Source organism: Colossoma macropomum, unplaced genomic scaffold (assembly GCF_904425465.1).
Source record: "Colossoma macropomum unplaced genomic scaffold, Colossoma_macropomum, whole genome shotgun sequence".
NCBI classification, from domain to species: Eukaryota; Metazoa; Chordata; class Actinopteri; order Characiformes; family Serrasalmidae; genus Colossoma; species Colossoma macropomum.
Genome location: NW_023494787.1, coordinates 12,469,944 through 12,481,920, shown reverse-complemented (window position 1 = coordinate 12,481,920; position 11,977 = coordinate 12,469,944). Strand labels below are relative to the sequence as shown.

At 39.6% G+C, this 11,977-nt stretch overlaps 1 protein-coding gene across 1 annotated transcript; it reads left to right on the top strand.

Annotated features, from left to right (window-relative positions):
• The first annotated feature begins 970 nt into the window (after positions 1-970).
• LOC118805399 (sialidase-1-like) lies at positions 971-11,711 on the top strand. Its single transcript, XM_036566163.1, has 6 exons — positions 971-1,201; positions 3,808-3,997; positions 5,284-5,546; positions 8,327-8,509; positions 9,570-9,789; positions 11,214-11,711. The coding sequence occupies exons 1-6, from the start codon at positions 1,127-1,129 to the stop codon at positions 11,432-11,434; spliced, it is 1,152 nt and encodes a 383-aa protein (XP_036422056.1). The 5' UTR covers positions 971-1,126; the 3' UTR covers positions 11,435-11,711.
• Positions 11,712-11,977: the final 266 nt, after the last annotated feature.

Genomic DNA, 11,977 nt, shown 5'->3' with positions numbered 1-11,977 from the left:
TAACACACTACTATAATCCCATAGGGATGCTAGCAGAAATTAGCATTATCGTTGAAGTGTTTTCTTCCTCATGTTTTGACCCAGTTTTGACATTTTTGGCTTGAATTTAAGGACTAACTCTGGCAGTCACAGTTTGCCACTGTTAAAATATAATTCACACTAACATAAATCGAAAAAAAGAAAAGCCACAAGAACTGAAATCATACATTCTAAAATATAAGAAAGCTAAATTTTTTCACGTTTTAGAGTTTGATTGTTTCCATGTCAACTTCAACGCTTTTAGTACTAATTACATACATTTTACTTGGTTACATTTCTGATATCAAAATTGTGGATTAAAAGCTTGTATAGAGTCATGTAGATGAGGTCATCTTAACCTCTTCAACTCCTTCAGACCACTGGTGGTTCCAAAACGCACTTCATCATATTCTTCATAACTGTCATATTTCATAAGCTACATTCAGAAGGTGGGGGTCATATGAGAGCTGTAACTGTCTTCTTTCCAGTCCAGTCAAATAGATGGGTGATGTAATTTTAGACCCTTATAATAAAAGAAGCTGAACTCAGTTTTTTTGTCTACTGAAAGTCGACCCATCTTTCACAAATCTGGGCTATAAACTATAAACAGATGGCGTCTCTTCAGTGATCTGCTCTGTAAAAATCATTTTTATAAAATAATACAAAGAGCGTCTATGATTTTTGGCTTTCAGCAGTAAATTGTAAACATATAGAAATATGTATGATCATAAAACACATGTTCTGTTAATTTGAGGGGAGCTTTTACAAAAAATAAAGAAATAAAAATTTACATTTATTTCATGCAGTTACTGAATAATTTGCCTTACGATTTGGTCATGAAAATTCAGATGGACAAATCAAAACATACCCTGGTCAGAGAGGCTCTGTCTGCGCAGGACGTGCGCAGCAGTGAGAATTCTCAAAGCTCCTTTGATTGGACCATGTGACCGCGTGACGTCATGCACATCATATGATGAAGTTCTGAAGAAGCCAAACATCCCGTCCGAGTTTCCTGACCACAGTTCCTGATCGGATTAGTCGGCTCTGACGATCGATACCGGAGTCCGGATCACAGGGAGAAGCAGGAGAGGCTGTTTGTGGCTGCGGGATGGAAGAAGTGAGGCTGGCGGCTTTGCTCGTGTTTCTGCTGCAGGCGAGTGCGGGGCGCTCTCAGCTCCCACGGGTAAGACAGCTCGGAGCTGCCGAATTCAGCTCCTTGTGCGAATTGTCCCGTTCCACCTTAAATGGTGCAGCATAATGTGTGATCGAGCAGCAGATGTTCCTGGTCAGCTGGATGGTGAACATTGCTGAAGCTCTGCTGGAAACCTCAAGCAGGAGCTTCTTCAACTTTGACCCCAAGTAATGTTAGATTTGTGATTCATTAAAGGGCAAGCCCACCCATTTTTCAAAATTTCTGCATAGGTCAGTCCTTGAGATGTAAACAAAATCGTCCAGAGTGTTTTGGTGTGAAATGCTCTGTTGTAGATGAGCTTGACGAGTGAGAAATGTTTTCAGCAGTTCCGATAGTAACCAGACGTCTGAAGACTTTATTGCCTCTGAAAGCTCCCTCACAGAAAGTAATCACATAAAATGCTACGTTAATATATTTCTTTGGCAGAAAGTTTCTCTGCATTCTTCTACAGGAGTCTGCAGGACACTGCCTGGACAGCCTTAAAGAGACAGTACCAAAAATGTCCTATGTAAATCTAAGGGATAAAGAGGAGCTGGGAAATGGTCATGTAAAAATAAATTACGATTTTGTTTTCATACATGAAGTGCATCTCGGGGAGAAAACATAAAATACAAAAAATGTAAGATATGGGCTCTTTGAACATGATTCCTCATATCATATTAAAGGCAAAACTCTGTTTTTGTGTAATCTTCAATGAGATTATAGTGATTTTTGCCCCCCTCTGTGCACCAGAACTGGGAAAATATTTTAATACGGGAGGGCAAAATGACAGTTTTTAAGGTCATTATGATAAGCTTATCTAGAAAACATCAGTACTTGAAGAACACTGCATACATCATTACAAAGAGAGGATGATTAGTCTGGAATAAGGCAGGACAGTGTGTGAGATGTTGGGGGAAAAAAATCATTACATTTGTAGTTTTTCAAAGTGTGTTTAAAATGCGTTTTTTTCTTGTCTTTTCCAGTTATCAAACCTCTAAAAAAACAAAATTTCGTTATGCGTATGATGTATCATGAAAATGTCTTGTATTATGATATTATGTTTTTGCCACATCGCCCACGCTTAAACAGTGTTTCACCTCCCCACCCATCATCAAGAGAAAACGTTCAACTAGGCCAAAGGCCCTCCCTGATACCATGTTTCACAATATGTCACAGTACAGCAGGATGATTTCTGTTGTGATCTCCAATTCATATTGACTTTGAGGTGCAGTTTACAGTGTTTTTAGTGTGTTAGGTTGTTTATGGCTGATGTTAATGAGAATTTGCGTTAAGAAGATGCTGTTAGTACCAATTGAAATTGCTTTAGTGAGATCAGCGCTGTGTTCTGCCCCAGCAAAACATAGCAAAACGTCTATTCGAATGGAAACGGTGGTGTCTTGAACACTCTGTTGTGTTACAGGAGCGGTGCAGCTATGGCAGCTGAGAAGGCCATTCTTGGCGTTCTTTTCAAACAGTTTTCAGAGCCTGATGAAATGGGTTTAAATTCATATTTAATGCTTCAAAATATGTCTTTTAATGTCTTAAGTTGTTGCGAACACCAGGCTGCAGCAGCCACATTTGTAGATGACTTTATTAGCATCCAGTGTGTGCACTGCCTTTTTAATGCAGCGAGATTTATATACACATCACTGCTGATTGGGTAACACCTTTTTAAAACACCCATCAAACGAGATTAAACACACCTGAAAGCCTGTTGCACACCGTTTCGCATGAAATGTCTTGTTCAATCCGGAAACTGCAGCAAAACATTGCGCAATGTTTTGAGGTTGAACGTGAGCCAGGTGTTCGAACAAATATCAGTTGCTTAGAAAAGCATAGTCAAAGTTTATTCACATAGTGCTTTTTACAACGGGCATTGGCACAAAGCAGCTTTACAGAAAAGTCCTGGTCCGAGCCCCCATGAGTGTCGCCAATGGTGACAGTGGCAAGGAAAAAGTATCTAAAAGCAAGAGGAAGAAACCTTGAGAGGAACAAAGACTCAAAAAAAGGGAACCCGTTCCCCTCTGGTCGACACCGGATAGCAATAAATAACACAAGCAAAATGAACAGAGAATAAGGTTTTAGCAATAGTATAAAATACTAAAATACAGAAAAGGGGGAAACGCAGGAGAAGCAGTGGCTATGATTAAGTAGTTGGACAGACCTTGGCAGCAGAATGAGTCGTACTAAAGAGCTCAGTGACTTTAAACATGGCACTGTCACAGGAGGCCATATTACTGCCCATAGATATGTTCAGCAAGCTCATATAGGTGTGGTCAGGTGTCCACATACGTTTGGCCATATAGTGCATCTCAAAATGCATTGTAGTGTAACGTTTAACACTCATATCATTGTGAATTGGATGGGAATCAGCTGCTACTTCAAACCCGACCCTAAAGTGTTCTTTAAAGCCTCTCAGTCACCCTTTAATCACATGATGTTTTATGCCTCCATAAAAGTCAGTAATCAGTTATAATGCTTTCAGAGGTCTGTAAGGGTCTATTCATGATTTAACACCACAGTGGAACAGAGATCATTCCTAATGTTTGGTGTCATACAACAGTGTTGAAACATCTATGATCTTTAGAAAAGTCTATGGTCTTTCTTCTTTGCAGATTGATCCGCTGGTTTATGATGAGCAGCTGCTGTGGGTGGGCGGAGGAGCAGGTGAAGTGAACACGTACAGGATCCCTTTGCTGACGTTTACGTCACGTGGAAATCTGCTGGCCTTTGCTGAGGCCAGGAAGCATTCATCAGGTGACATCGGGGCTAAATTCATTGCAGTGAGACGTTCTACAGATAAAGGTAACATACAGCATCAGTAGACATATACGTGAGAGAGACATATACGTGATACGTTAAAGGGGAATTCCACCGATTTTTCAAAATTTGTGCATAATTTACTCATTAGGATGTAAACATCATTCAGAGTGGTTTGTTGAAATACTCTGCTCTAGAGAAACTTAGTGCGTCAGAATTGTTCGCAGTGGTGGTGATGGAAGCAAACATTCATTACAGAATATAATAAACATATTTTTTGAGCTCCAGTTTTGTTACTTATTTTCTCTGACGTCCCTCTTCAATATGCACGTGGATTGTCATATATAATATCTCCTTTAGCTATTTTAGATACTTATGAGAGAGAAATTTGAAGGCTGCTGAGGTGAGTTTATGTAGTGTCTTGTTTGTGTGTGAATGTTTGTGTCTGTTTCAAGGGTTGAACATAATGTCAGTGACTCATTTGGGAGCAGCTTTTGTTGACTCAGCTGTAAATGGTTGGTTTTAGGATTAGCAGGATGGATGAGTTATAGTGGCAGTAGGGTAAACAAAAGAAAGAGAAAAGAGTGGACAAATTTTATGTCACATTTAATGATGAAGGCTTTTGTGTAATTTTTTATTAAAGTAATGTTTCCTATTTTTTATGACACTAAAAATGTCTTAAAATATAACTTATACTTATGTTTGCCTATTTTGAGTGGAAATAAAAAAAAATAAGGGGGATTTTGTGTTTTCCACACTACTTTTCATCACAAGCAATTGCATAAAAGGCTGCCTGATGCCCAAGTCATTTTATTTTCAGTGCCTTTGAGTAGAATTTGGCCTAAAAAAATGCATTCATGGCTAGGATGCATGTTCAGGACATTCTAAAGCAAAATAGTCCTTAAAGAAACCAGATTTTTTCAGATTTACTATTGTTTTTCCACCATCAATATTGCATATAAAAAGGCGTGCAGGTACTAGTTGATAGTAAATAGTACGACTATATGTGTGATGAAGACATTGTGACCTCTGGTTCCTGTCGCCACCACTATAAAGGAATCGAAGTCGGTAAGTTCCACATGAAACCACTGCGAATGATCTGTGGAATTCCCCTTTAAGACTGGCACTAAAATGAACATCTCCAATCCCTTTATTTGTCTATCTAACAGGAATGATAATCAGCATCAGATTTAGCCAAATGCCTTATTTTAATCTGCTGTATATAAAAATATAAACAGTGCTTCCACTTACATTCAACACAAAAAGCCACAATGCAGCCTTAGTACACAGTTACACAGCTGTCTGATCTTTCTTTATTCTTTCACCTCAAGGAGCCACGTGGTCTCCCACGTCCTTCGTAGTGGACGACGGCTCTCTGGTGGATGGTTTGAACCTGGGCTCGGTCGTGGTGGATGAGCAGACAGGCTCTGTGATGCTGATCTACTCTCTGTGCTTCCACCTTTATCAGTGCAGCCCCTCCAGCACCATGCTGGTGGAGAGCCTGGATGATGGTGTGACTTGGAGCCCTCCTCGCAACCTCTCCGTCCAGCTCGGGGTCAAGAGCTTCGCCCCTGGACCTGGCTTTGGCATTCAGGTGCGCTCAACATCTTCCTTTCCACCCCTTCGTTTGATCACGGTGGCTCTCGCAGTGTCTTTTCATTTTCTTTTTCTTTAATCTTTAACTATATGCGGTGGTTTTTAACTTCCTGATTCAGCTGTTGTTTTATTATTAACCTTAGGCTTTTGGTTCCACACACAGGCAGATTCACTGTAACCATCACGGGTGGTTACTAGGGTGTTGCTAAGCAGTTGCTGTGGTGTCCCTGGTGGTTGCTAGAGTGTTGGTAGGTGGTTTTAATTGTATCCCCTGTGGTTGCTAGGGTATTGCTAGGTTGGTTGATGTGGCATCCATGATGGTTGCTAGGGTGTGGCTAGGTGGTTGCTGTGGTATCCATGGTGGTTGCTAGGTTGTTGCTCGGTGGTTGCAGTGGTATACATGGTGGTTGCTAGGTTGTTGCTAGGTGGTTGCAGTGGTATCCATGGTGGTTGCTAGGGTGTTGCTAGGCAGTTGCTGTGATATCCATGGTGGTTGCTAGGTTGTTGCTAGGTGGTTGCTGTGGTATTCAAGGTGGTTGCTAGGATGTTGCTAGGTGGTTGCTGTGGTATCTCTGGTGGTTGATAGCGTGTTGCTATGTGGTTGCTGTAATGTTCCAGGTGATTAGTTAGGTGTTGCTAAATGGTTGTTAGGTGCTTGCAAAGATGTTACTGTGGTATCCCAGGTGGTTGCTAGGGTATTGCAAGGGTATTGCTAGGTCGGTTGCTGTGGTATCCATCGTGGTTGCTAGGGTGTTGCTAGGTGATTGCTGTGGTATCCATGGTGGTTGCTAGGGTGTTGCTAGGTTGGTTGCAGTGGTATCCATGGTGGTTGCTAGGGTATTGCTAGGTGGTTGCTGTGGTATCCATGGTGGTTGCTAGGGTGTTGCTAGGTTGGTTGCTGTGGTATCCATGGTGGTTGCTAGGGTGTTGCTAGGTTGGTTGCTGTGGTATCCATGGTGGTTGCTAGGGTGTTGCTAGGTGGTTGCTGTGATATCCATGGTGGTTACTAACGTGTTGCTAGGTGGTTGCTGTAATGTTCCAGGTGTTTAGTTAGGTGTTGCTAAACAGTTGTTAGGTGCTTGCAGCGATGTTACTTTGGTATCCCAGGTGGTTGCTAGGATGTTGCTAGGCAGTTGCTATGGTATCCATTATGGTTGTAACTAATGTGCTTGTATCACAGTGGCATAACACAATTTTTGGCCACATAATTTCGCCATTCACTCTTATTGGAAAAAAAATCATCAATTTAAAATCATTGTAGGCAAAAATGTATATCTGTTAAAAAAGCTGTATACAAACCCGCCATTCTGGATCAGACAGAGGAGTTTATTTTTATCATTTTTAAAATGAGTAGGAGCACCGTCTTCCTTATTTTAGGAATGACGCCAGCGTCAGTTGACTGTGATACAGGGTACATATAGTGCCAAAAGAAGTGTTTCTTTTTTTCTGCCTTTTTTATATGTAATTACATGCATTTACACATATTACATTATGTAAACAGAGTTTGGCAGTAATGTTGAGGTTCAAATCCCAGCTGTGCCATTTGCCATGTGAGGGATCAGCCAGGAGCTTTTTGGTAAACTTTGATAAACTTTTAAACTATTTTTAAAGGAATTCCAACACATGACCCTATGAACAAGTAATGATAGCATGATGGTAAAATATTTGAAAATGAAGACTGTGGTTGTGGTTACTAGGCTGACAGTAATAGCTGAGATTAGTCAGTTTCATCAAGAAACATATCTTAAAGACCTGAAGTGAAATTTAATGTTAATGTTAAAATGCAGGTAATTTCACTCTTTTCAGTATCAAAACAATTTGGACATTTAATGCAAAGCCTTGACTGTGAAATCTGGAAGATTTCTGTATTCGTTTCTAAGATGTTTTAAGCCTTTGGAGAGTAGCTCATGGTGTTTTATCATGTAGTCATAGCAACCAGATCTGGTTAAAGAAAGTGTGTTAAAGCATGAAACTAAAAAGCATCAGTAAGGCTTTTCACTGGATCACTAAGAGTGTCAAAGGGCATAATGTTCTGGTGGGTAATACAGCAAAAATATAATATGATACTTTTTTTTATGATATGTGATCACAGTATCACAGTATTTTGACACACAGTGCACCAGTAGTGTCATGTTTAAAAACTGCTATTAAAAAAAAAACTTTGCGCAAAAATACAGGTCTTCATCTGCGTTCTTTAAAGGGGAATTCCACTGATTTTTCAAAATATCTGCAGTTTTCAGTGGTTGAGATGTAAACATTCAGAGTGGTTTGATGCTCAATTCTAGAGAAACTTACTGTTTTCTTTACAGTGGTGCTGATAGGAACCAAGGGTCACCATGTCTACAACACAAATAAAGCCATTTTATTTACTATCCAAAACCACCATTGTGTCTTGTGAGTTTTTATAGGTTGTGTTGATAAAAAAATGCTTATATATATATATATGTGTGTGTGTGTGTATGTGTGTGTGTGTGTGTGTGTGTGTGTGTGTGTGTGTGTGTGTGTGTGTGTGTGTGTGTGTGTATAAATTGAAAATAAGTTGGGGGGGAAAAACAGGTTTCCAAAACTGGAGTTCATCAGATAAACAGCACTTAAAGCTTTCACCTTTGAGAGAGAGGAGAAAATCAAGCTGCTTTAGATCTGAAAACATCCACAGGTGTTTCTGTCCATCCTTCCACTGTGAGAAGACGACTCAGCGCTGTGGGTCTGAAAGGATGTGTAGCTGTCAACAAATAAGCTGCTGATCTCTCTGGAGTGACATGTTCTTTGTGTCTACAGAAACGCTATAATCCAGCAGCCGGCCGTCTGGTGGTGTGTGGTCATGGCACTATTGAGGGTGATGGTGTTTTCTGCATCCTGAGCGATGATCATGGGAGAACGTGGAGAAACGGAGCCGCGCTGAAGAGTATCCCCTACAACCAGCCCAAACAGAACCTGGACTTCAACCCAGACGAGTGTCAGGTAATTGATTTTTGTTAGAAGGCTGTAGGAGAGGATGATTATACTAACATGACTTAGATTTTTAAATATTAGAAATTGATTTAAAACTAGATGTATATTTCATGCATAAAAAAGGGCTTTTCTCCAAAAAAAACTCATTCAAAACCATATATACTACCTTTCAACAGACTGTAATGACTTGTCATATTAATATTGTTATTTTATTTCATTTTAATATAGACAGTTTAGATTAAAATACGATAAGCTAGTTGCCAGAATGTTTTATTTAGTATTTCAAGTTTTTGGGAACACCAGGAAGTTTTTAAGTAATAAATAATATACTGTAATGATCTATTCATAGCATTTTCTTGAGAAGTTATGTAGAGATATGATCACCACTTTTTAAATGAGAGGCATCCTGGGTGTTAAATGTAATAACTTTATTCTCAGTGTTAAAATTGTTTGTAAAGATTTGGGCTCTCCTGCTCAAATGACCTGTTTTGTTGAAAGTGAAAGTAAGTTAACACTGAACTGACTATCATATTTGTTGAATTTATCATATTGGAAAAAATAAAACAGGAAATGGGCCTCGGGAAAAGTTGATGCATTTTCAGTAATTATGTTTTTATTTTTTCCCAGTATGTTTAACTTTAGTGAATAAATAGAAATAGAAAAAATTCATATTTAAGTGTGTTACCTGTTGAGGATATGTGAACTTATTTTCACTTAGGAGACCAACAAAACATGGAGTTTGACCTTTTTTGGTCTACAGCTTATTCTGGACACATGCAACATTTCATGCAACAGCTTCCTACAAATGAGTTAAAATCTATAAAGTTGTGGGGTAATAATGTCGTAGTGGAGTCATTTTTATATGTATCTATTTATATGTTTTATGTCATTGAAAATAATTGGAGTGTAGTGTAAATTGTAGATATTTAATTACATTATGAGTTAAACTGGTGCTGACAGCTTTCAGTTTTATTGAGGTATTTATCACATGCAAAAAATCCTCCAGTTAGTGTTTACATAATCACTGTGGCCCTACACACGTACCCTTTAATTCTGTTGTGGTCCGCAGCCGGTGGAACTGCAGGACGGAAGCATAGTCATTAACGTGCGAAACCAGAACAACTACCACTGCCGTTGCCGGATAGTGGTGCGGAGTCTGGACGGCGGGGAGACGCTGCCTGTGGAAGAGCTGATGTTTGACCACACGCTGGTGGACCCTGTTGTGGCGGCTGGAGCTCTACAGAAAGATGGAGTGCTGTACTTCAGCAACCCAGCCAACTCCTACCATAGTAAGAATGAGGGGGCAAGAAGTGGAACGGGGGCTGTAAACAGGAAAGGGACTGTTTACTAGTTTACTATGTTGAATACGTACCCTCAAAAATATTGGGACAGTTAGCAGTGGGTGGTATAGCCAAAAATTACTATGACAGTATAATTAAAATTTCTTATGTTTTCAGTATATATCACTGTGTGTGTGTGTGTGTGTGTGTGTGTGGCTTATTATTCTGGGATGTCCCTTCACTTTTTATTAAGAACCAACCAAAGTACACCTGAAATATATTTATTGTGCAAAATAGTAAACAAACCTGACCAATGTAAACATATCTGAATTTCTACACAGCTGAAAGTGAAACAGGAAATGCAAAAGAAGCCAGCGTTGGCTTTTTTGAATTTTTCAAATCATTTGTCTCATATGTGTGTCATATGTACTGGTACCGCCGACTGCCAGACACTGCTAGAACTTCAAAAAAAATATCAGTCAGTCATGCTTCAGTACCAGCTGGTCCACGGCTGTTTGTGCAGTCAAGGCCAGGAGACTGTGACCTCCTCAGCAAGACATCATCCGTCCGGTATCCAGCCCCAAAAGCCCGGCCACTTCTTTATGTCCCCTGGCTCAGAAACACAGTAGGCTACTTCGCATGCAGTGTCCTGGACAGGGGGAGGTGACTGAGGGTCTACTGTGGTTTCATTGTTATTCGAAACGTGACCGAAACATCTCTGACTCAACCACCCAGCTTAAGGGTCTAATGTTTGTGTGGTTTGCATGGTTTATATGTCTGTGTTTATCTGTGCTTTATGTGGCGTACTGGTTTGATGGTTCAGATGAAACATAGACCTGAGGAAGAATTTCAACTGGCCTGCCGCCCAATACTACAGACAGTGAAGAGAAAATATGATTGTAGCCACATCACACTGAAGCTGTGATAAAACATGAAATAGTAGATATGAAGCAAAAGTGCATAATGCCACCTTTTATTAATAGGTATGTCTAGGTTTGTTTTACCATTTTAGAGTAATATCTTGTGTTTGGTCCTCCAATTTTAGATAAGAATCTTATTAAGAATAATAATTAAGAATAATATATTAAGACCACCACTCCCCCCCATCACTCAGCACAATGTTAGCCAACGCAAGCCAAAATTTATTTATGTAGCTCTTTTTACATCAGACGTTGTCACAAAGCAGCTTTACAGAAAATCTGCAAGTTCTCCTCCAGGCATGTTGAGGTGTCCAATGACTTTGCATTAGCGGAAGTTTGCAAAGAGGTGTTGGTGTTTCAGCTCACTCAGAGGAGCTAGGCTTCACCATCCCAGTTTGGTAGCATTTTGTGATCGGGGACACCTAGCTAGAGGGAGTAAATTGAGTAAAATAAAATTATAAAAAAAAATAAGACACATTTGTTTAATTTATTCTTCTTTTCTCTCTCTTCCAGGGATCAATATGACTCTCCGGTGGTCTCTAACAGATGGTAGGTCGTGGGTAAATGAGGCACTACAGATTTGGCAGGGGCCGAGCGGTTACTCTTCGATGACGGCGCTTGTCGGCAACTCTGTTGAAGATAAGAAGTATGTCTTCATCATCTACGAGAAGGGCCATAAGAACTCTGTTGAGACTGTCTCTGTCGCCAAGATACACCTGTATGGTGGCAGGTAAAACGAACGCGGACAGTGCGATGGAAAGAAAAAGGGAAATGGAAATGGTCGCCTCATTTATCAAATTTACATAAATGTCTCATTAAATACTGGACCACCTGGAAGTCATGGTTTGCACTTGTGGCAGATTGAGACAACATACAATCACATACAAAAATATTGAACACCCTCGGTCAGATTACGTTTTGTTGATTTTCTAAGTGAAAATAAGTTAACACATCCTCCACAGGGAGCACAATTAAAAATGACTTTTTTTCTGTGAATTTTAGTTTCACAATTTCTATTAATTTGCTAAGTTTAACATAATAGGGAAAAAAACAAAATATAAATTGTGCCATTACTTTTGCACAGTCTACATTTTATGTTTTTTATTTTTTTCCCAATGTGTTAAATTCAGTGAATAAACAGTAGTTGTGCATTAAAATGTGCAGAAGTGTGTTCTCTGTAGAGGATGTATTCACTTTATTTTCACTTTGAAACTCAACGTAACATGTAATCTGACCAGGGATGTTAAAATTTTGCATACGATTGTAAACGTTTGGCA

Bases quoted from the DNA above. Each gene is read 5' to 3' on its own strand.
- LOC118805399 (XM_036566163.1), top strand. From the start codon at position 1,127: ATGGAAGAAGTGAGGCTGGCGGCTTTGCTCGTGTTTCTGCTGCAGGCG. The intron at 1,202-3,807 runs GTAAGACAGCTC...TCTTCTTTGCAG, and splicing joins GGCGCTCTCAGCTCCCACGG to ATTGATCCGCTGGTTTATGA. The intron at 3,998-5,283 runs GTAACATACAGC...TTTCACCTCAAG, and splicing joins GAGACGTTCTACAGATAAAG to GAGCCACGTGGTCTCCCACG.